We start from the raw sequence: 24722 nt of genomic DNA, 5'->3' as shown, positions 1-24722 counted from the left end.
TTGCAGAATGGGTCTGTTAAAGTTTCCATGGTCTTCAGTGTTAACGCAAATCTTTATTAACTACATGTAACGATATACAACAGTCCAAGAAACGGTACAGGTATGCTGCTCTCCCAACCCTAGATCGTACATGATCAACCCCACACTGATTTAGGTATTGGTCAGTGCCTTCCTTATATCAATGTATGGGTGGTACTGTGCTCAATCCCTTCCTTAATGTCACTGTATAGGTGGTATTGTGCTTAATCCCATATTAACCACAATCAAACCCTTCTGCATTATTCATTAAATACATTGCCTAGTTCTTGTCTCCCCATACGAGAAACATCCTCCCACTATTCACCCTATCAAATCTCCTAGGGATCTTGTATGCTTCAATAAAAGGTTCCTGCTCGCTCTTCTAAACTTTAATGGGTACAGGCACAACCTTTCTTCCTAAAATAAGCTCCTCATCCCAGGAATGAGTCAGTGAAACATCTCCCAATCATTTCTAATGCAATTATGTAAGTAGAAAACTTCTGTAGATATTCTGACTCCCACTGTAGTCTCAGAGCTGCAAGTTCCACAATCTTTTGTAGATGACCTGAAGGTATACGACAGCAACCGGGAAGAATATACCAAAGGGTGCCGACACCAGAATGTAATACTGTTTGACCCCACTATGGATCTCAAAGAGTTCTGATGTCATGTCACACCTGACCGAATGCATCACGTTGTCATGAAAAGTGATCACACTGAGCAGCTTTATTAGAAGTCAATTTTCTTCAGTATCTTAAAAAGGCTGCCTCTGCCGATATGGTTAAATGTCCTGGTGAAATCAATGAAAACAATATATTGTAATCTCCTCTGTTTATGGTATTTCTCTTGCAGGTGCTAACCTAAGATGATCACGTCAATTGTGAAATTTGCAGTTGAGACTGCAGTAGGAGTTGGGAGAGCGTATAGAATAATAAGAAAGCTAATGAAGGGCAGAATCTAAAAACTGAAAGGGTAAAGTATCAATGAGTTGTAAGGTTCATTTGCATATGTAATCAAGTTTCATAGCTAGGCTCAATGTGCCAGAAAATGATGAAACAGGCTCGCTTGAAACATTCCATCAAACGAAGCAAGATGAAGTATAAAACATTAATGGTATAAAGCCTGCAGGAGAGAAAAAGGAGAAAAATTGGAGACGTGAATATAATAATGAAAGACAATTTTTGATGGTGGCCAGACAAAGTCTGTCTAGGATCTGTTGTCATATTTAGGAGTTCATGATCAAACTTGTAGGTTACACAGAAAAATGACAGTACTTGCAAGGTGGCAATGATGGGAGAGTTCAACAGCCCCAAGTAAAATGCAGTACAAAAAAACTTTCCAAAATAGGAAAGGGTTCTAAAACATATTCAGGAATGCTTCCATGAATTATGTTGCAACAAGGATGCAGTGCCGGATCTGATTTGAAGAATGATCAGCACGCTGAACGTAATAGTCATCATACCCTAAATTTGGTTCACATTGAAAACAGAGAAAAAAAAAGGAATCTAATATAAAGGTTGGTCTGGAAATTAGCCAGTTTCAGTAGGATGAAAGGGAACCTAGCCAAGATTAATTGGGTGGAAAAAAAAGGTAGAAAAACAGTGGGAGATATTCAAAGATGAGGTGGATAAGATTAATTACATGCTGACTAGGAATAAACTAACTACATCAAAGGCAACAGCTCCATGGACAGACAGACAGAAGTTAGAGCAAATTAAATTTTAAGAAGGTGGGAGTTAGAAGTCTGGAAGATCATTTGGTTACCCAGTCATAAACAAAGTGTTTGTGAATGATTTTCCTTTTGTAAAGTGTCTCAGGACATTTTCCTTTATTACAACACCATATAAACATAAATTGTTCTGTAAAGTTTGACAGATAAAATTGTTTAAAAAAATTCATGTTTCAAATGCACCTTCTCACCAGCCAAAAGGACAAATGAACTATCCCTAGGCCTCAAGTGCTTTTTTTTCCTGAACTTACCTGCATGGAGATATGCCAGACTACTTACGACAAACTCTTTCCCTCCCTCCACGGCTTCCACTTGGTGCCTTCCTATGACAAAGTAAGTGGGAACCAGAGCCTTCCCATGACAAAGAGAACAAGGTATGGAGATGCCAACATTGGACTGGGGTGGGCACAGTAAGAAATCTCACAACACCATGTTAAAGTCCAACAGATTTATTTGGTAGCGTAAGCTTTCAGAACACTGTCCCTTCATTAGAGAACAAAGAACAATACAGCACAGGAACAGGCCCTTCAGCTGACCAAACTTGTGCTGATGCATAGTTTCTACCCCTCTGTTCGCCTCCTGTTCACGTGTCTATCAAGATGCACACTGAATGTTGTTAACGTGCCTGCTTCCACTGGTTCCACCTCCACTGGCACTGCGCTCCAGGCACCCACCATCCTCTGTGTGAAAAATTTTCTCTACACATCTCTTACCTTAAACTTGTGCCCTCTTGCAGTCAACCCTTCTACCCTGGGTAAAAACCTCTGACTATCCATCCTATCTATACTCTATCTCTCATAACAACAGGGCAACAGTAAAAGATTGCAGAGCGTGAGCTAATGTCTCATCACCTTCAATGGTTTTACCATCAAAAGACAAGAATGCCTTCATGAGATTTCTTAAACAACCAAAACGTATTTGTTTAAACTGGCAGGAACAATGAGAAATTTAGTATTGAAACAATTGAAAAAGTCATCATCGTGATTCATCACACTTAAACACCTCACAGTTAATCTTGGTTTTAATCATATCATAAATCGCAGCGTGCAAGTTGACCTTAAATTTTTTCCAAAACCAGGGGTCGACTTATGTGTAGAGTATAAAACGTGTTGGTGTAGGTGCCATTTTGAACTGTGATACAAAAATAATACTGGTAATTCATATTAAATGAATGTATTACTTTTTGCATTAATTCTATAGGAATAACTTTAACTACAATTGTAATGTTTTAAAAACAATTAAAAACAATCTTTGACATCTGACACAAAAAAGCATTTCCCGAACCACTTTGGTTATAGCATCTTTATAAGACTCCCACTCTGGAACAGATGTGGTGCTTTTGGCTTCATAATCATTCCTCCACAACAAATCATCTTCCTCTCCATCCATTGGATTAGATAGTTTGCATTTTTTAAAAATGATCTGATGACAGTTTGTGCATCAATAACATTCCATAATTTGATAACAAACCACTTTCAAAATTCAAAAATTGTGCAGATTGACAACTTTGTAACCAAATCAATTGTTGAAACGGCAACGCAACTAACAGAGCTACTAATAAAGCATGTGCACACCAGATGCCTCACAGTTGGACAGCACCTGGATCAGCAGACTCTTCTGCACCACCTGAATACTTAACAGATTGAGCTTTCCACATCACCCTAAATAAAGCCCTCCATCACTGCCATGTGTTTCTCACCAGTCTAAGAAACACGCAATAGAGTTAATAATATATGATGCAAGTGCATTGCAATCTGCGATACATCAATACAATTGAAAACTGCAGCATAGGCACTATAGAAGACTGGGTGAAAGGAAAACCTCTTTCCTGTCTCGTGCTGTGGGACTGATGGTTGTCTTAATATCAGCCTTTGGACACTCGGGCATCACCTACACTTCATAATGTAGGAGTAGGACATAAGCATGCTGGACCTGGTGCCAGGTAATACATATTTGAGATTTTTTCATATTACTTTTGAAATATGGTATATACAGCTGCAATTAATGCCAATTACAAAGGAAAATGTTATTCATTAAATCACAGAAGTTTATCATGATACTGTACTTTTGGAAGTAAAATGAACATGTAGGGTTAACCAAGAGGGCACAACCAAGATCTGAGCTTGGGGTGACCCAGTGAAACCCACTTATCTTGTACTTACTCATGCTGTTTGCATATTTCATCAAGATCTGCATTTACGTTGCTGCTTTGCGATTTTCGTATCCTTTCTAGTTCACGGTCAAGTTCCAGGCGGTGTGCATTCTTCATCGCTTCAATAGCTTTGCAAAAAAAAAATCAAACACCAATTTCAAAACTACAGGCAGAAAAAAACATTAGAAAACATCAAGAACACAAAACAGTAAATAATCACTGCCTTTCCCAGCAGGTAAACACAGTGAGAAGTCTCACAACACCAGGTTAAAGTCCAACAGGTTTATTTGGTAGTGAACGCCACTAGCTTTTGGAGTGCTGCTCCTTCGTCAGACTCGCTTGATAAGACTTCTTACTGTGTTTACCCCCGTCCAATGCCGGCATCTCCACATCATGACTCCCAGCAGGTGGCAGCAGTCCACATCAAGAATCTCAATAATCCCAGCGAGGTAATGCAGATTCCCTGTACTTGTGTGGTTTGAACGTCTTATCTCTAAGTTGAAAAAATGGTTTCTTCAACCAAGCCACTCATTTTTCAAATGCCAGACTTGCACCAGATGTGTCCATATCAGCCTTTTTCTTAGGATATTATAAATCTCTACATCAACTTCAGCTTTAATACCCCAGTGTAGGTAACATCCAAGTAGAAAAGGCAAGTAAAGCTTAAGTTTGAAAAAACCGCAAGCTGTAGGGGAAAGCAAGACTAGAGGCAAAGGATTTCAGTTTTCAGGTCCTAGTTAGAGAATGTGGCAATTAACAATGCTTACTTACACTGGTGTAATGTGAAAAGGAGACCAGAAATCTCCATGCATCTTTTCAGTGTTTACTGGCATTTCATAATAAGAACATAAGAAATAGGAGCAGGAGTAGGCCATCTAGCCCTTCGAGCCTGCCCCGCCATTCAATAAGATCATGGCTGATCTGTCGTGGCTCAGTTCCACTTTCCCGCCCTCTCCCCATAACCCTTAATCCCTTCTCTTATCAAAAACCCATCAACCCGCTTCTTAAAAATATTTAGCGAGGCAGCCTCCACCACTTCAACGGGCAGAGAATTCCAGAGATTCACCACCCTTTGAGTGAAGAAGTTCCTCCTCAACTCCGTTCTAAACCGCCTCCCCTTTATCTTGAGGCTGTGCCCCCTAGTCCTACTGTCTTTTTTGAGCGGGAAGAGTCTCTCCACCTCTATCCTATCCATCCCATTCATCATCTTATACGTCTCAATGAGATCTCCCCTCATTCTTCTAAACTCTAACGAGTACGAGCCTAGTTTATTCAGCCTCTCCTCATAGCTCAATCCCCTCAACTCCGGTATCAGCCTAGTAAACCTCCTCTGCACTCCCTCCAGGGCCAAAATATCCTTGCGCAGGTGCGGCGCCCAAAACTGCACACAGTACTCCAGCTTTCGAATGTTCCTGTTGCAGGGAAAGGGGGACTTGCATTGTGTTTCTGGTATTCATGCACAATATCTTTGAAAACCAGGATTAACAGTGCCTTTCAAGATGCAGAAGTTTCCTTATTTATATGTTTTTGTTGGCAAAAGCAGTGCGTACTAATGCTAACAGTACAAGATCAATGTAAAATTACCTATACATACACACTATGTCCCACTCCCAATGGGAACATTGTAAATACATTCAGTTTTTAAGAAACATCTGCGCTTTACCCATTTCCCACATCCACAGAACTTTTGCTCATTTCCCTCTTGTGTCCCTAGTGTTTACTGGTAACAGGCCCCATGTGTAGACCAAACAGGACAGACTTACTTGTTTAAACTTCAAGAAGAGTTGATGTTTAAAATTCTACCACAGTAATTACAAAATGCACAGTGAAGACAAATAAATTCAATGAATGGAGACAACTTTTTTTTCCCCTGAATACCTACATGCCACAGGACAAATCATTATGCCAGCTGTAAAAACAGAGATGTCAAAGATTTTCAAAAACGGAGCCTTTAGTGTAAAGTGCATGCCTGTTTGATGCGATTGATTTCAATCTGATCTTACTCATGCCCCAATGTGAAAAGGCATATTTTTAGTTAAACACTGATGTAGCATAGTTTTACTTAGGAACAAAACCAGCAATTCCCTGAGGTTATCCAAGAAGAAATATAGCTGAATTTAGTTGAAAATAGCTGCAATAGGTGGTTTTCAATGAAATTTAGTTTTGTAAAATCTTATTCAAGAGCAAAGTGTTAACAGTTTTTACAAACTCAATTCTGAAGGACAGAGAAAAAGGCCCATGGGGGTAAACAAAGGCAATCCATTTATGATTTCACTGGTGGAATCTTCCCACATTTGTTTATGTCACAGCACATAAAGACTAAAGGAAATCATTTCCATGGAGGTTACAGTGCTGAAAGCACACCAGGGAAATGTGGTTACAGAATCTAAGCCAAATGGCTGAACTTTATTGGAACTAAACTCAGCATTACGTTTTCAAAACAAAGGCATAGTTCCACATCTGCAGCTACACCTCATCATTACAATCTTACAGGCTCCAGCAAACTACATCTCATGGAAAAGTGAACTCACCCATTCCCCATGATATAACGTTTCCATTGGGATCCAAGATAAGTTCCTTTAAATGAACCATGACTTTAGCGCCAATGATGATACTTTTCCCCCCCCAATTATCGCTTGATTTTTTTCTCTTTAATTGTACCTGTGTTATATAGTTTATATGTGGATTGTTGTCATCTCCTGATACAGATAAGCTTTTCAACAAACGCCAAGTTCAGTTTTCCAAAATGCCCAAATCATTTCATCAATAATGATTGCTTTTGTCCGCATTAAAATACTGCACTAACTTGCATTTGAGGGGGAAGAAGTATAGTTGCTATTTTGTTCTATAACAGATCAGAACCATTAATTACTGTCCACAGCTGCATAAGAATTTTTTTTCTTAGAAAAATGCTGCTAGTTTGTCATTACAGCTGTAGTTTGTTAGTCAAAAACATTTTCCAGTCCTTCGAATATCAACTCTGCAAAGCACGTACAAGCTATATCAATACGGCCCACAAAGCCTCAGCAATTCTTATTTCTTTGGGCTATATTTCCTACTTTGCTACTTTATCCAGTTGGAGTTCTGAGGGCTAGAGATTTGGAAAAAAGTGATGCAAACTTTGGTAGATAAACCCTACAAGTTATCAGCCTGTTGGTGCAAATAACTAGAGATGTATGCAAATTAATAAAAACATTTAGTTAAACTTCCTAAGTGAACCCTGTGGTTCATATCCAAAGGACCCATGGGGACAAAAATTTGAACACACATAATAGGGCCTTGCTTTCCCCCATCACTGATTAAACGCTTGAAAATGATGAAATGCTCATGAATTTTCATGGGAGTGAAGAAAATTGCGACACTATATTTAATATATTCAAATAATGCTATTTGAGTAGGTGAGTTAAGGTTGCAGTTATGAAGGGTCTGTGTTTGGCATTTCACTCCATACTTTGTTGGGTACTCAAACATTATTGTGCTTCTTCCTGACATTGGGGCAATGTTCACAAAAAATTTCGAAGTGTTAAAAATGTCTGAAAACATGAGTGTTCCACAGCCCTTTTTTTGGATGAGTTCTGAACTGCAATTTGACACATGCTGTCAATTTTGGTTCGGGGGGGTGGGGGTGGAGAAGGAGAAGGAGGAGGAACCTAAGTAAAGCCATGAAATCGGCTGCAGAGCACTCGGGCACCATTGCGCTACAATCTCCCAATGAATCGGGAGGGCAATGCCCCCCCCATCATAACCCCAACCCCACAGGCCCTATCCCCACTCAGGCCCCACTCCCTTGGCACAGCCCCAGCACACACATGGTTGCTAGGTGGCCACTGACACTGTGCCACTGCCCTATGAGCACTGTCTGGCCATTCCCCCTCCCCCTGGTGTGGTCGTGGCGCCTGGTCTCCATTGGTGGAGGCCACTACTGATTCTAAGGAGCTCGTAAGATGCTTTGCGGAAGAGAGAAGTTGGCTTTCAATTATGTTAATCAGCTTCTCACCCTCTCTGGGCACAAAGCTGATCTTGCTGGCAAAATAGGTGTGTGCAAATCGTATTTTTTATTCTCCCCCACACTGCCACTAGAACTAGGAGCTATGCCTCCTAGTTCTAGTTTCACCTGCTAGTGGAAACAACTTCCCTGCTCCCTTCATAATATGTTTCTATAAAATCTCCCCTCATTCTTCTGAATTCCAATGAGCATAGCCCCAGTCTACTCAGTCTCTCCTCATAAGCCAAACCTCTCAACTCCAGAATCAACCTAACGAATCTCCTCTGCATCCCCTCCAATGCCAGTATATCCTTTCTCAAGTAAGGAGACCAAAACTGTACACAGTACTCCAGGTGTGGCCTCACCAGCACCTTATACAGCTGCAACATAACCTCGCTATTTTTAAACTCCATCCCTCTAACAGCAAAGGACAAAATTCCTTTTGCCTTCTTAATTACCTGCTGCAGCTGCAAACCAACTCCTTGAGATTCCTGCACAAGGACACCCAGGTCCCTCTGCACAGCAGTATGCTGCAATTTTTTATCATTTAAATAATAGTCCATTTTGCTGTTATTCCAAAATGGAGGCCTATCAACATTGTACTCCACCTGCCAAACCCTCGCCCACTCACTTAGACTATCTATATCTCTCTGCAGACTTCCACCCTCCTCTGCACATTTTGCTCTGCCACTCATCTTAGTGTGATCTGCAAATTTTGACACACTATATTTGGTCTCCAATTCCAAATCATCTATGTAAATCGTAAACAATTGCAGTCCCAACTCTGATGCCTGAGACACACCACTAGTCACTGATTGCCAACCAGAAAAACATCCATTTATCCCACTCTTTGTTTACACACTAAATATAGTTATATAAATTTATCTTGAGCAAGTCAAATACCTGTTCATCATTTTTCCACAGAGAGGTGGAATAAACTATCCAGGACTACTCTAAATGACACCAATGCTAAATTCAAATAGTTTTCATGAATAGAAAGTTAAATGCAGACCAAAGTTCAAGTGGCATCACATCACAAGCATGATGACCCATGTCATTGGCTATTGAAGAAACATCCTTAATAAAATGAAAGCGTATGCTGCGTTATTTGAAGAAGAAAGATCATTGGGTGGATAGTGGTTAGCAGCAGAGGATTGTCCTTTGCTTCCATGGTTCTAAAGCCATAATGCATCTTAGTTTATCACCTCCACCTATAATTAAATTGCGGGTGTACCTCTAGCACTAGAAAAAGTACATTCAAAAGACAAAATGCACAGTGCTGCAAAAAAAAAGGTGGCAGATACTTAAATTCATGTCATGGTGTTGAGGCCCACAATAATTGGGGGCAAAATAAAGAGAAACCGTCACCTTTTTCCAAGATCAAACAACATTTTCATTTGAAGTCAGGTACAAGAGATCTGGACGACTGCATCAACTTAGTGATATTGCTCCACGCAGCTACCATGTGAACCTTTATCAGACGGTGGCTTATAGTTCAAAGTGGTGCTACTCTTCATTGGTGCATTTGTAACAGCAGGGCATCTAAACTTTCAACTTCAAAAGTAGTAGTGTTGCCCACTGTACCATTGTGAATAATTAACCGACTTTTGACACCATTGCAACTATCCCACTAATGTGTGCCAGAATCAGATTTTATGTTCTCAAACCAGTTCTAAGCTCTCTGGGCAAGCATATCTTGTGCCAGTAGTCTACTCACACTACAAAGAGGGACTCCAGCCTGAACATTTAGAGAAGCATGAGTTCAGCCAGTCTGAGCACAGACTTAGCTGTGCCCAGGCCAACTCAACTGCAAGAATCAGAGCTTCTGTGTTCAATTACATATTATCGTTACCACATTCTACAGATGACTACATTTAATCACAATCTCAAACACTGGCTCAGATCATCTGGTCTCTAGATAGTCATACTCTGGAAGATGTGCTCGGGACCCTTTTGGGCATTCCCATGAACTGACTACACAGAAATTGGCCAAGAAGTTTCAACTTCTGTTAGGCAATTACCCATGAACCAACTGCATGAAAATTGACTAAGAAGTTGCTACTTTTGCTTTGCAATTACCCTGCACCTGGAACACTCAAACTGATTTAAAGACGACTTTGGACGATTCTGATTCATTTGGGAGAAAGTTACCCTATGATAAGTTAGAAGAATAAAAACCTGTTCTAATGCCTAGGTACCAGAATAGTGCTGTAAAAAGGGATGTGGCTTGACCTCTCCCAATATTCCTAGACTATGAGGAAAAGATGCCAAGAGCAGGTATGCTCCACATTTTTCAAGTGGCTCAGGTGAGAAATGTGAGGCTCCATTGCATGGTAAGTAAAAAGGAGCCAAATGGCAATTTAATGATGATTACCATTCCTTGGAAGATTCAGCCCATTAGCTTTATTAAGACCTTTCTTTCAGTGATAATTAGAAAGCATAGATGTAGAAATCTGAGAGATGCAATGTTAGGCAATTATACCATTAAATCTATCACAACTACAACTTGTCCCTCTCGCTGTCATAGGGATGGGCATAATTTATTACATGGTCTTTAAATGAGTAAAAATTCCAGGCTTTATAACCACCTCGAGGGGTTTGCAAGAATTTAGACATCAGATTTTATACATTGAAAATAGAAATCAGATTTGCAGCAAGCTTTTGAAAATCCATGTATTAGGAAATCAGTCAATTAATTTCATAATTTGGTAAAGGATGGTACGTAATGTGGCATCAATTAAGTCATCGGCTATGTTAAATATAAAACAAAAACAAGCCATTTCAACAGTTATGACCAAAAGGTTTTCTGACTAGAATAACTTCTATCGTCAACCTAGTCATTTTGTTGTCTGCGTACTCCTCCCTCTGAAGATATTTTTCATGCAACATGCCTTAGTCAATTTGGCTTGAGTGCTAGCACTTGCTGCTCAAAGTAACAAGGCTGTGGGTTCAAGTCCCAATCCTAAGACTGGAACACAACCTCAGCTGACACTTCCCACCTCTAACACCATCACATCTATCACTGGCAGTTACCGATATGGGGCAAACACCACTAACCATTTCCAATGATATCAATTACAAAGAAATTGCTTATAACACATTCATCCTCGACATCCTTTAACACTCTTTGGTGGCTTAAAGATTCAACATCCTCACGGTTTGCCTTAGAGTGGTCACTAGACCATTCGTGAAAAAAATGTTATCAACTTTTGCAACCTCCCTGCTTTTTAAAATATACATTGCATTCTGTACATCCCTTCAATTACCAAAGATTTGTTGCAGGGATAACCAATAGCAAAGATGCAGTTTAACTAGTCATACTGATTTAAAATGTTAATTTTGTTTCTCTCTTCACAGATGCTGCCAGACCAGTTGAGTTTTTCCAGCATTGTCTACTTTATTTCAGATCTCTAGTATCCCCAGCATCTCCAGTATTTTGCTTTAATTAATGACAAGTTGTCCAGTTTAAGTGATGGCAATTGTAATTGGCAAAAAAAATTCTATGCCCACGTTTAGAGAATATGACACATGGCAATGATAGAACAGGCATGCCCTATTGGCCTACGTGAATGCACCCCGAGATAGGATTTTGATTATTTTAGTAGGTTTGCCAACCAATTTTAATCAATAAATATACAACCATACATTCTATTGTTATCCATTTCTCACATACCAGAGATGGTGGCAGCTGTCTCTTCAGCTAACAGTCGCTCTTTGTCTTCCTGCAGGTTCTCCAGCTCTCGTTGATGCTGTCGATGTAGTTCTTCTATTACCTTCTGATGTGATTCTTCCATTGCAGAAAACCCACGTTCACATGTAGCCTAAAACATTAAGGGGAGAGGAGAAAAATAATCGTGAGAATTTTAAAATACTTAAAAACTGTATTGGCAGTTGTGATTTATCATGTTGACTTTTCCCCTGGCTAAAATCCATTGGAGTTTCCTTCAAAAGTTTCTGAATCAGGTTTATACTGTGTAGAAAATGGTTTTATATTTAGTTAACTACAAGTATTAAATAGGATTCTTACTTTAAAAAGAGCATACAACAACAAAGTGGACTAGATAATAGCAGGGGGAAGAACTGTTCCAGTAGTTACAACATCACAAATACAGTCAAAATGAATGTGTTTACGAAGTTGTACACATTGCACCATTTTTCCCCACTTCATTTAAAATTTGCCCTTTCATTGCTGGGACCTGGGTTCAAATGCGGCTGAGGAGGAGATGGGTCAAACAACAGCTTTCTCTGACAGACATCAAAGGCTTGAGATCAATCATTTTAAATTCAGGTCTCCATTGATACGAATTCATTAAAGAAAACTGTCACTGACTCGTCCTATAAAAACAAACATAAGACAGTGATCTGAGCACCTTATCACTAGACTATTACACAATGCATACTGGAGAGTCTTCCGCTTCAATCAATAATCACTGGAGATAAGTCATTCAAGGTCTATTATTTGACTACAACAGCAATGATTTAGTATTTATTGTGCAGGTGTAGTACACTTACAGGCTAACTGCAGAATGCATAAGTCAGAACTGTAAATTCCTTCAGCAGTGTGCTGCTAGTCTACCTGTTGTTTGTTTCTGCATCTACTTTAAAGCTTTCATTACTGCCTGGTTTTTATTTTCTTCCCCTTTCCTCCACCCTTGTCTAAAAGGGCTGACTGTAACATGGTATTATTTTACAAGGGCCGGCCACATATTAGTACCCTGCTATTCTGGTTGTGAGTGCAGATAATTCACGTTTGCAGACTCATCAATTATGGTGGACATTTAAAAAAGCTTGACCCATGTCTATACATAGAGAAGGAACCTGAAGCATATTATCTCTTTCCAAGCCTAGTGATGTGGCTATCAATTGGAAGAGCCTTATTGCTGCCCATTTCCAGAGGCTGTGGTTCTGTGCTACAATGAATTAGGCCATAATGAAACTTTGCTTGCGTTTCTAAATTAAGATCCCTTGCATTGCACACCAGTTAAAAGGATGAACAGTTACTTAGCTCTTTACGTTTGACAGTATTTGCTTCTAGAAAATGCACAAAAGCAGCCATTCCCCCCACACTAGTTACACATTTCAGATTAAATCAAGTCACAATCTTATGTTAAATTAAGTAAAAATGGGTGTACGCGCCCAAGTAAAATTTAGGATCCAACAATCCTTACTATTCTGCAAACCACAAAATTCAAAAAGAAACAAAGAACAGTACAGCATAGGAACAGGCCCTTAGGCCCACCAAGTCTGTGCCAACACGGATGCCTTTCTAATCTAATATTTTCTTGCCTCTACATGGTCCATTTCTCTCTATTCCATTCCTATTCATGTATCTATCCAGATGCCTCTTGAACATTATAGAATCTCCTTCCACCACAGAATATATTTACAACAGTATATAAACATATTTAAGAAGGGTAATCAAAGTAAACCACTAGCTTTCTACGTCAAAAGTAACTGGGATTGCTATGAACAACAGGACAGCCAAATACTGGCTTCCAATGAAGCCCCAAGTCATCCCACTAATGACATTTCTTCTGAGGTGATGGGCTGGATTTTGCCAAGAATTTCCTCACAGCAACTTGATGATCAGAAAATCAGTGGTGTGAAAGGGATCAATATGTACCTTTTCTATGGTAATATACTGCATGCTGGTGTTCAGAATATGTGGTTGAAAAAACAGTACATTAACTATTGATAAAATCTTAACAATTAATTCCATTGGACAGATTTCTATATTAATAGACTGTTTTATCCCTTCATTCTGGTAAACTATTCCTAGTTCAATAACACCAAAGATTGTATTTAGTGAATCTGACCATCGAGCTATGATAAGATAACTAAAGATGAAAGGAAACTACGGCGAGTTATTGAACATGCCACGCTAAGTGAAAACAATCCCAAGTTTCCTTTTCCCCTTTTGGTGACAGCTTTGCGTGTACATCTTGCAGAATGTGAACATCAACCCTATCCTGTGTAAAAGGTCAGTACGACATACAGATTGATGCAAATTCATTCTGCAACAAGCTAACATGATTGTAAATTTACTGATTTTGATCTATTGTTTTCATGTCTACAATTCCATGGAATGGAAGGGAAAGTTCTACTTGACACTTCCTCTTCCCCTTCTATTCCAGGGAATATTAAAACACATTTTTGTTTGTGTTTGATTGAATAGACTGTGCAAGTGAAATTCAACATATGGCCGAACAGACGTATTGTACTTGGTACACTGGATCATTTCCCTTGCCTCACAAAATTGGGTTTAGTTATTTTTTTTGAACTGTTGCACAACATACTATTCTAGAGCTATGGACAAACTATGAAATGTTCTATAATTTCACCCACAGGGCAGTATGGCACATTATTTCCTCTTTCTGTGAGGCATGTTGCTGTTGTGAAGCAGTGCAGCCAGGAACTACAAACATTCATCAGGATGCAATTGTGTCAACACAACTTCATCAAATAGGGATGCAAATTATTTGGAAGGGTTGGATGTTCTTTTCATTCAAAGTACTTTGGCATTTTATATTGATTTTTTCCAAAAAAAGGTAACGATTCACAATTTAAAAACCAGCAATGATTTCACCCCACAGAGATTCATCATATCACTTCACTTCAGTCCTTAGCCATTAAGGTAATTCTTGTCAGGGGAAGAGTTCACTGAACGTGCTTCATCAAAACAGAAGTTACGTCTTTGAAACTGCTTGGGTGTTGACTGACAATGTAAAGTTCATGTTGTATGGAAATTTGCTGCCTATTCGGTCAACAAAGCTATACCAAATCAGTTCTTCAGCTGGTCCAAAGTGAAAAGCTTACTACAGTGAAGTCACTGCAAGATGTTTCACGCCAATGACAAGATTCACCATAGTGAAAAGTTATACATTTTTAGATATGAAAATCAACCAATACCCCAATCTACAATAGAGGTGTACTTTAAACACTGGATTTGCCCCTTACTACAAGCAACAGACGTGGCTTGGAGATCATTTTGCAACTGTTTTAATTTTCATACCAAGATTTTAGCGTGTGTTGCAAATTTAATAGAATGCAATAATAGCAAACCCAATGTCAGGAGCAGCACAAATGCATTCAGCAGTCTTCTTTGAATGAACAGCAAGTGAACGCTAAGCTGAGCTGGAAATGTGTGATGCAAAACTATGCAAAGCATCCTATGGGCAAAAATCATCAAAAAGTACACAAAATATAAAAATAAATAGCAAGTGCTGGAAACACACATTGTCCTAAACTCTGAACCGTTTATCAGGACTATCTTAAGTTCCAATAAAGAACATTTTTTTTCTTGTATCGTTGTGCATAGAATCCTTACGATTGCAGGAGGCAGCCATTTGAGTTTGCATCGACCATCTGACAGAGCATCTTACCTAGGCCTTATCCCTGTAACCCCACGTATTTACCTCACTCATCCCCCTAACTTGCACATCTTGGGACACTAAGGGGCAATTCAGCATAGCCAATCCAGCTAACCTGCATATCTTTGGATTGTGGGAGGAAACTGGAGAACCTGGAGGAAACCCATGCAGACACGGGGAGAACATAAAAACTCCACACAGATAGTCACCCAAGGCTGGAATCGAATCTGGTCCCAGGCACTGAGAGGCAGCAGTGCTAGCCTATGTGCTGCTCCTAACAGTGAAAGATGTTTCACACACTTTAAAGTGGCAGTCCCTCCACACTTTAAAGTGATAGTCCCATCCGCCTTAAAGTGACAGTTTCAACCATCTTAATGTAATTCCAGCATTGTGTTTCTCAGTTTTCTAATGTTTGTATTTTTCTGTTTTTATGTAGGCAGACATACTTTATACTTACTTTAAATACCTGTCTTTTACATTGGTTCATACGTTTTACTTTGACTTGCTTTGGGGAAGTCAGCAGCTACTAAATAGCAATCTCAAAATGCACACTTGCACATTTTACTATCTCTGAGCACAATAATTACTGCTTTTGCATTCTCTGAACTTTATTTACCAACTCCTGTTAACAAGCTGTTAACTATTCAGTGGCGCAATGGTTTACTAGCATTTGTCACCCTCCACTATTTTAGCCAGTCAGGCTTCATCACAGCATGCTAATTCAATCGTCCAAATAATGCTAGCGGGGTCAATTAATAGATATCATTAGTGGGAACTATGGAAATTCCCCCCATTCTCGAACCAAGCTAACTAGTTAACTGCAGAACCCATCATCTTACTCAGCATGAACTCGAGGATTGATCCTTTTTGATTAATGTGACATTTAACACAGCCACAAAGAGAAAATGCTCATTTGTGTGCACTGGTTGGATTTGAACTCAAGCCGCCAGAAAAAAGGGCAATATTATCTTAGCCACCCAAGTAAGTTGTCCCAAGGGACAAAGTTAAAGACTTCTGAATAGAGTGAAATGCGACTTTTCTCTAAATATAAAATATAATCAATTTCAGGATTTTTGCAGCACTTCTTGATAAGCAAATAAGTTGCTAGTTTATTAGTGCCTCAAAGGTGCGTTAGAGATATGTAGCCAGCTGAAAGAGAAAGAAAGAAAAAGGGAGATTCATATATTAGTAGCATAGCATCAAGGCAAACAGCAAAGGGTAACATAGCCACCAATTTATATAACTAAGCGCACTAAACTGCTAAGAAGAGATGCTTCTAATCAAATGCAGTTGAACCCACTGTTCTGACAGCAATCATAAATGTAAAATATTTAACAAAATGTAACACTTCAAATGAAAGAGTAGAACAACAGAAGGAAATTTATCTTTTAAAATAGGGATGCAATTTTAAAAAGATGGATTTTTCTTAAATTAGGGATCTTTAAGAATTTGTAAAGGTTTGTATACTTTGATCCCTCTTTAATAAAGGGCAAAATTTAGATTGGCCTGATCAAATTAACTTGTACATAATGAATAAATTCATGCCAAAGGGTATATATAGGAACCGCAAACTATAATTTGTCACTGTGGTAGCAAAAGATACACTAATCTTTTGACCTCAGGAGATATTCGGGAAAAATTGCTATAATGCTTTTATTTGGACTTTATCCTCAGTGTTCAATTTAATTGTCTAGTAACTCAACTAAACGTAATGCACTTGCACGGCAAAAAAAATGGGTTCTGCTGTATTTGAAAGGATTGCTTAAGAGCACACAATAAAACTCAAAAGAGAGACACTAAAGAAAAGAACTGGGCAAACTTCGGGTACAATTCAAATGCTTTCAGGCCTTCACCAGTTGGATTAAAGGTCAGGAATAGCTTTTACATTTTTTAAAAAAATATGAATTGTAATGCAATTAGCTTCTCATTGGTCAGCAAATATTACACCGGTAGTATCGGTTTCTTTCTACCATTCTCCCAGAAGTTGCAAAGTTTATCCTGTGTGATTTTGCCCAGTTCAACAGTACATCATGCATTCTATCCACCATGCAGGTTGAGCGACAAAACAGAACACAAACATAAACTAATTGCTGGCAGCAAGGTGTAATGCTACAAGCCAACATGCATTTACTAGTCAGTATTATTAAACACATGGACACCTTGAGATTCTCCAAGTCCTTTTCATATTTCTCTCGCAGAGCTGTTGGGCCAACTTCAACCTTATTTTTCATGGCATCTATCTGGGACTCCAGTTCTTGTATGCGATTTTTCAGCAAGGCCATGGAATGTGGCTCACTTGCTGTTTTTCTGTATTGATCAGTGGACCTCTGCAGATCACTTACAATGTCCAATTCTTTAGGATCTCTACATTCTTTTAAAGCTTCAATTTCTCGTGCAAGTTCTTCTTTTACCCGAGCACACCTTTGCTCTAGTTCTCTCTTCTCAGCTTTAAAGTCTTCCCCTTGTCTCCTCAGCTCCTCAACATGCTTTTCCTTCAGGTTTTCCATGCAGACAGTCAATGAATCTATTTCCTTCACATTTTCTTCAGTTTTCAGTCTCAATGTCTCTCCTGCCCTTGCTATCTCCCGTTTTAATTTCTCCATCTCTGCTTCATATGCTTCTCGCACTTCTCGCAGCTCTTTCTTATGCCTTGCTGCCATGTCCTGCAGTTCAATAGCTTTGTCCAATGAGTCAATTGGTTCTCCCTCAATTTGGATATGAGTCATTCTAGCACCTGCGTGTGAAACATCCAAATTTTTTAATTCTGCAATCTCTCCTTTTAATTTCTTTAACTCTAAATCCTGCTCTTGCTTTTGTTTTTTCAGTTCAGCTGCATGCTTGCTCTGCAATGAGGCAATGGAGATTGAGTGCTCCATCTCCAGAGCCTCTAGTCTCAGTTGCATATCCCCACTTTGTGTGAGGTCATGTTTTAACTGAATCCTGGAGATTACATATGACAACTCAGCTTGCACTACTGCATCCTGGAGGAGGAAGGGCCAGATGTCTTTTGCATTACCATGTCTGCTTAATGCAGGTATACAATCCATGCTGTGAACAAGCCTTCTGGCTAAGAGGCCCAGGTCATCATCTGCACATGATTGAATGGATTGTGACATTTTCTTCAATACACAAGCATTTTTCCTAATTTGCTGTGCTAACTCTGTCCTTACACAAAATTCAACATCTTGACCAGCAGAAACAGATGTTGATGGTAATTGGAGGGATTGAGAACACAAGAGCTGTGATTCAACCTCTTCATTGTTCAGTTCACTACGAATTTCCTCCATCAGACCACCAAACCTGCAAGTACCATAAGCAGCTATAACATTCCTGAGCATCTGCACATGGTTTTGGTTTCTGTGATGCATTTTCATGTACTGGGCTTTCAATTGCTGCAGTTTTTCTTCTGAAACCTTCAAAATATTATGGGTCCAGAACATCATTTCACCTTTTATTAAACTACTGTTTGCCATCATATTCAGATAACTTTTCATGGGTTCAGTCAATTGATCTTCAGCATCAGTAGTCTTGCTTTCGTTAATCAGAGAGAAATTTGCCCAAAATTCTCCTTCAATTAATAATTTGTTGAGAACGGAATGTCCTATTTGAGTATTGACTTCTTCCAATGAAACCATAGGTATGGTAAAACTTTCACTGTGTTTTCTAATTTCATCTAAAGTATTTTTTACATTCAAGTCAGAATTCTGCAAAGCATCAGCAATATTGTCAAGTGCTGCTGCTTCAAGTGCCAGTTTGTCAACTAAATGTTTTAGCTTTTCCTCCTCTGTTAAACAGTCTATCATTTCAGATTCTTCACCAAAAAATGCCCTATTTTTTCTGGCTAGGTCCTCTTCCAGATGTTGCAGGTATTGTATTGAACTTCCTAGTGCATGTACTAATTCAGAGACTTGTCTACGTTGTTCCACGTCCCAAGCTTGAGCAAGTTGACCAGTTTTCTGCTGTATACCTTCTAAAACATGATGCAACCGAAGTAGTTTAGCTTGCAGTATTTGGAATTCAGAGTTGGTAGCCTGCACTAGTATCTTAAGTTTGATATTTGAACTGGCAAGCTGCTCTGAGAGAGAACAGGTTAATGGCTGGTTTACTTTTTCCTGCTCTTTTACATGAACTCCAGGCTCTAATAATCCTCCGTGACTTTTGGCATCACATTGCAGACTTGCAGGTGTGCCTAAAGGACCAATAGTTTCCCCTTTAATTTTTTGCTCTGCTATCAATAGTTTAGTTTCAAGTGCACACGCAATTGACAGGCATTTTTTCAGAGCTGAAAAGTAACTATCTGCTGTTGTGTCACGTGAACTTTCAGTATTCACAGAGTATGGCAGACCTGAAAACCAGCTTTCTGCACATGTTTGTGCTACTGAACCAGTGAGTGTTGTTAATTGGCAGTCCAAAAGCTGAAGCCTTGACAATAATTCTTCAGAAAGCTGTGCAACAGAATTCACTGAGCTCTGGTCCGCCTTGGGTTCAGACCAACTGGTTGTGGAACGAGGAATATTTTCAACTGTTGAACAACTTGGCTGGTTTCTTCTTGCCACATGTTCATTGTTTTCTCCTGAAATTTCCAGATCTGATTGGAGTTTGTTGTTTTGGGAAAGAAGTTCTTTATAATCATTTTCAGCTGCCTGCAGCTTTATCTCTTGTTCAGCTAATCTGGCTTCAGCATCTTCTAATTTGATTTGAAGTTCTTCCTTTTTTTCTATAAGCATATCAATGTCTGTTGGCACCTGCCAACCAAGGCCTTTAAGTGTAGCCTCCTTAAGCTGAAGTTTCTTCTCTGTCTCCTCTAAGCTGGTACCCAAAGCTTCCAACTTGATTAAAGCCTCATTGAAGTCCTTATTTTTCTTTTCAAGTTCTCGCTCATAGGATTCCTTTGTTGAGACCATTTTAAAATTGGTTTCTTCCACTTCCTTTTTTAGCCTATTGACCTCCTGGATAGCTTTTTCAAAATCTTCATTCAGATCTTGATATCCCTCTCGCTCCTTCATCAATTCTACCTTCAGCCCTTCAACTTCTCTATCAGCTTCTGTCAACTGATTAACTATTTCCTGACAACGCTGATTTAATTGTTCATTCTCAGTTGACAAGATGTCTATGTCATGGGTCAGTCTCTTCACTGATGTCTCACTCATCTCAACATGTTCCTCCATTTGCCTCACCATTTCACTGCTTTTGAAAGAGATGGCCAGTTTTTCTTTTTGAGCTCTCTCTAACTGAGCTTCAAGAGTCTGCAGGCGATCTTCGTATTCTCTAACCTTCTCTTCAGCTTCTTGTACATTGTGAGACAGAATCTCCTTCTCTTTTTCATATTTCTCTTTCAGGCTCTCATACTGTTTCTGAAAACGTTCTTCATTCAGAATAACCCCTTGTTCACTGTTCCGCAACCGACTGCTAGCTTCTTCCAAATGCTCTTGCAGCCGCTTCACTTCTCGCTGATAGTCATCCTGAAGAGCCATTTGTCTTTCTAAATCCCTGAAAGCTTGTGTCTTTTCAAGAAGTAGTCCCTCCACTTCTCTAAGCTTCTCTTCACTCTCTCGTAACTTGGTGCTAAACATATTTAGTTTTCTCTCATATTCATCTGCTTGCTCTTTATACTTTTGACGCTCAAGATGCAAATCATTTTGGGTTTTGGATAACGATTGTTCATTAATGGCTACATCCGATAAAGAAATGTCCAGTTTGGCTTGGAGGTTTTGCATTTTTGTCTCTTGTTGTCTCAGGAGCTCCTTGGCATCCTGATAGCTCTTTTTTAGGCTTTGAGTTTGTGCATTGACACCCTCCTGTCTCTGCTGTTGAACTTCCAGTTCAGCTTGTAGATCCTGGTTCAACTTCTGTAGCTGTTGCCAGGCATTTGAACTTGCCAAAGGTGGCTCCAGCTTAGAAAAGGGGACCAGACAGTGGTTAACACAGATGTACAAGATTTTTGAATACACTGTTTAATTTTTGCTTCTCAGTCCCATAATGGCGATTTAAAACAATTATTGGTTTGTAAATATATTTTTCTTCATGTAGATTTGAAAACTTCAGCATTATTCAAGGAACAAAAAATAAGTTTTCAGCGAGTAAGGTAAATGGCCAAACTATTATCTATTAGTTGCAAAATTAAGCAAAAAAAAGCAAAGACCATTCTGCACTTACGAAGTCAGAATACGGTTAGTATCTTAGAAAGCATGCATAAGAAAAGTTAGCATTATTGGTCAGGAAGCAAGTACTATCAATGCATGGTTAGCACATAATAATCAACATACAGGCAGGGAATTTTCCTATCCATTCCTGAAATCTAGGTCTTTTAACCTGTGAATACTTCTGCAAACAAAACTTTTAAAGCTACCAACAACTTTTTCATTACAACAGCCCTGAGTTTGGAGCTCAAATCTGTTTAAATTTTCAAAGCCTGAGCTCTAAACTTCCAAAACAATTGTTCTGCACACCTACTCTACCTATATTTTACTATGTGATCATATATCAGCAACAATGACTGTCACTTCTGGATGCAGGTACCATGTAAGTTTGCTGATAGAAAACAGGTCAGCTAGCTATAAATACAACCTAAGACTTATCCAAATGAACAAGAGTCTTAAGCGAGGAGACAAGTGTGCACGTTTGCAAACCTATCTTCTTCAAACAATGAGAGTCAAAGTACAAGAATTTACAATACATTGCAAAGTAAACTAAAATAAAGTGATATTCCTCATTACAATCTCATTTTGATGGTCAGAGCTAGTTTATTTATTTTGATGTTCAACCTTAATTTTTGGTTAATTTAGGTGCACTCACAAACCTCGTGAGTAGTGCAATAATAAGTTACCACTTCATAAAATACACATTGGGAGAAATGGAAAGGGGTGCAAATTCATCAAAATGCTCAAATAAAACTTATTTCCAAAGTGCCCAATGTCACTTCATATTAAACTAAATGGTATGTTAGATCACTTACAATCCTATTGCTTTTAGATAGATGCTTTACTTGGGAATTGCTGCTTCTTAGGCGAAGAGACAGTTTCAGTACTCCACTGTAATCACTTATGTTTTATTTAATACCCCTTGAAAATGCATTTTGAAAAATTTGATTTACAAAATCGTTAGCTACAATTTTACATAATTTTTAATAGTTTTCAATAGATTTCAGTACATGGTAAGACATCACTTAATTCTACTGGTGGGCATAAGCACTTATAAGGATGACAGTTATCGTTTTAATAAAGATGCTATGTAATTCATTCATGGGATGTGGGCGCACTAGCTGGGCCAGCATTTAATACCCATTTCCAATTGCCCTTGAGAAGGTGGTGATGAGTTGCTTTCTTGAACTGCAATGTGGTGTAGGTACCCACAGTGCTGTTGGGGAGCGAGTTCCAGGATTTTGACTGAGTGACAATGAAACAATGGCAATGTATTTCCAAGCCAGGATGGTGAGCGACTTGAGAGGGAAACTTGCAAGTGGGGGTGTTCCCATGTGTCTGCTGGCCTTAACCATCTAGAAAGTAATGGTCGAAGGTTTAGAAGCTGCTGTCTAAGGAGCCTTGGTAAGTTCCCGCAGTACATCTTGTAGATGATGCATACTGCTGCCACTGTTCATTGCTGGCGGGGTGGATGAAGAGCTAATCATGAGAGCTGCTTTGTCTGGATGGTGTCGAGCTTCTTGAATACTGTTGGAGTTCACTCATCTAGTCAAGTGGAGAGTGTTCCATCACCCTCCTGACTTGTGCCTTGTCAGTGGCAGCCAGGCTTCGGGGAGTCAGGTGTGGATTACTCACTACAGGATTCCTAGCCTCCTGTTCTGTTTGAGTGTATGAAGTCTCACAACACCAGGTTAAAGTCTAACAGGTTCATTTGGCAGCAAACACCACCAGCTTTCAGAGCGCTGCTCCTTTGTTAGGTGAGTGGGAGTTCTGATCAACAGTAATTCGCAAGAAGTTGATAGTGGGTGATTCAACAATGGTAATATCATTGAATATCAAGAGGGATAGTTAGATTCTCTCTTGTTGGAGAAGGTTACTTCCTGGCATTTGGCTTGAGGCATGAATGTTATGTGCCACTTTTCTGCCCAAGCCTGAAAAACGTCCAGATCTTGCTGCATTTGGACATAGGCTGCTTCAGTATCTGCCGAGTCGCAGACTGTGCTGAACGTTGTGCAGTCATCAGCAAACAGCCCCACTTCCAACCTTACGATGGAAGAAAAGTCATTTAAGAAGCAGCTGAAGATGGTTGTGCTTATGATATTACCTCGAGTAACTCCTGCGGTGATGTCCTGGAACGGAGCTGACAAATATGGCTCCAACCAGTGGAGAATTTTTCCCAATTCCCATTGGCTCCAGTTTTGCTAGGACTCCTGCTGACTTGGTGTTAAGGGCAGTCACTCTCATCTCACCTCTGGCATTCAGCTCATTTGCCCATGTTTGAACCAATGAGGTCAGGAGCTAAGTGACCCTGGTGCTCTCCAAACTGAGCACATCAGCAGGTTATTGCTAAGCAAGTGTAATTTGATAGCACTGTTATTGACTATCTCCACCATTTTACTGATGATCAGGGGTACACTGATGGACAGTAATTGGCTGGATTGGACTGTCCTGCTTTGGACATACTTGGGCAACATTCTACACTAATAGGTCAGTGGCAGGGGACTGTAATGGAACAGCTTGGCCTGGTGCACAGCAAGTTCTGGAGTACAAGTCTTCAGTACTAATGATTGCAGAAGTAAGTGGATAGTACTTCAATGAGGAAAGCTCGTTGAGCGGGAAGCATCTTATCAGGAGTATATCAAAAATCCAATGCCATCAATAGATGACATTGATTTTTTCGTATACTCCTGTTAAGATGCTCACATTGATAAAATTGGCAAATCTGCTTACAGCAAGGTGGTTGATAGACTTTGAGCACAACAACAAAACTTACACTTATTTAGCCTTTAACATAATGAAATGTTTCAAGGTACTTTGTAGGAGCATTATACTGAGCTACCTAAGGAAATATTAGGTCAGATACCTAAAACTTGAAAGAATGACAAAGTTTTAAAAAATGCCTTAAAGGAAGTGAGAGAGGTAGAGGGCTACAAGGAAGGAATTCCAAATCTTGGAACCCAAGTAACTAAAAGTACAGCTACCAATGGTGGAACAATCCCCTGATTAGGAGTGCAAAAGGGGCCAGAATTAGAGGAGTGCAGATATTGCTAAGATTGTAGGGTTGGAGAAGATTATAATGATTAGGAGGGGCAGGATCTGGATGGATTTGAAAACAAGGATGAGAATTTTAAAATCCAGATGTTGCTTGACTGGGAGTCAATTAGGTCAGCAAACACTTCCTGCATGTTAAGACATAGGCAGCAGAGCTTTGGATGACCTCAAGTTTACAGGGACCAAACAGAATAATGCATTGGAATATTTGGGTCTAGAGGGAACAAAAAGTTTCAACAATAGCTAAGCCAGATGACAGTGACGTTACAAAGGTTGA

The 24722-nt window shown here is 39.4% G+C and overlaps 1 protein-coding gene across 5 annotated transcripts in view; it reads right to left on the bottom strand.

Annotated features, from left to right (window-relative positions):
* Positions 1-24722, bottom strand: part of mpripb (myosin phosphatase Rho interacting protein b) — a 417298-nt gene that overhangs the window by 30978 nt on the left and 361598 nt on the right. For 3 of the 5 annotated variants that reach the window (XM_080209086.1, XM_080209085.1, XM_080209087.1), the window contains 3 exons: positions 17414-21148; positions 11558-11705; positions 3910-4027 (listed from right to left, as the gene is read on the bottom strand). In XM_080209086.1, the coding sequence (XP_080065212.1) occupies positions 3910-4027; positions 11558-11705; positions 17414-21148 (4001 nt within the window). The remainder of the gene's footprint in view (positions 1-3909; positions 4028-11557; positions 11706-17413; positions 21149-24722) is intronic. The other 2 variants (XM_080209088.1, XM_080209089.1) reach the window with 1 other exon arrangement.

This window comes from Carcharhinus amblyrhynchos, chromosome 21 (assembly GCF_965287045.1).
Source record: "Carcharhinus amblyrhynchos chromosome 21, sCarAmb.v2.hapA, whole genome shotgun sequence".
NCBI lineage: Eukaryota > Metazoa > Chordata > Chondrichthyes > Carcharhiniformes > Carcharhinidae > Carcharhinus > Carcharhinus amblyrhynchos.
This window is presented reverse-complemented; position numbering and strand designations above follow the sequence as displayed.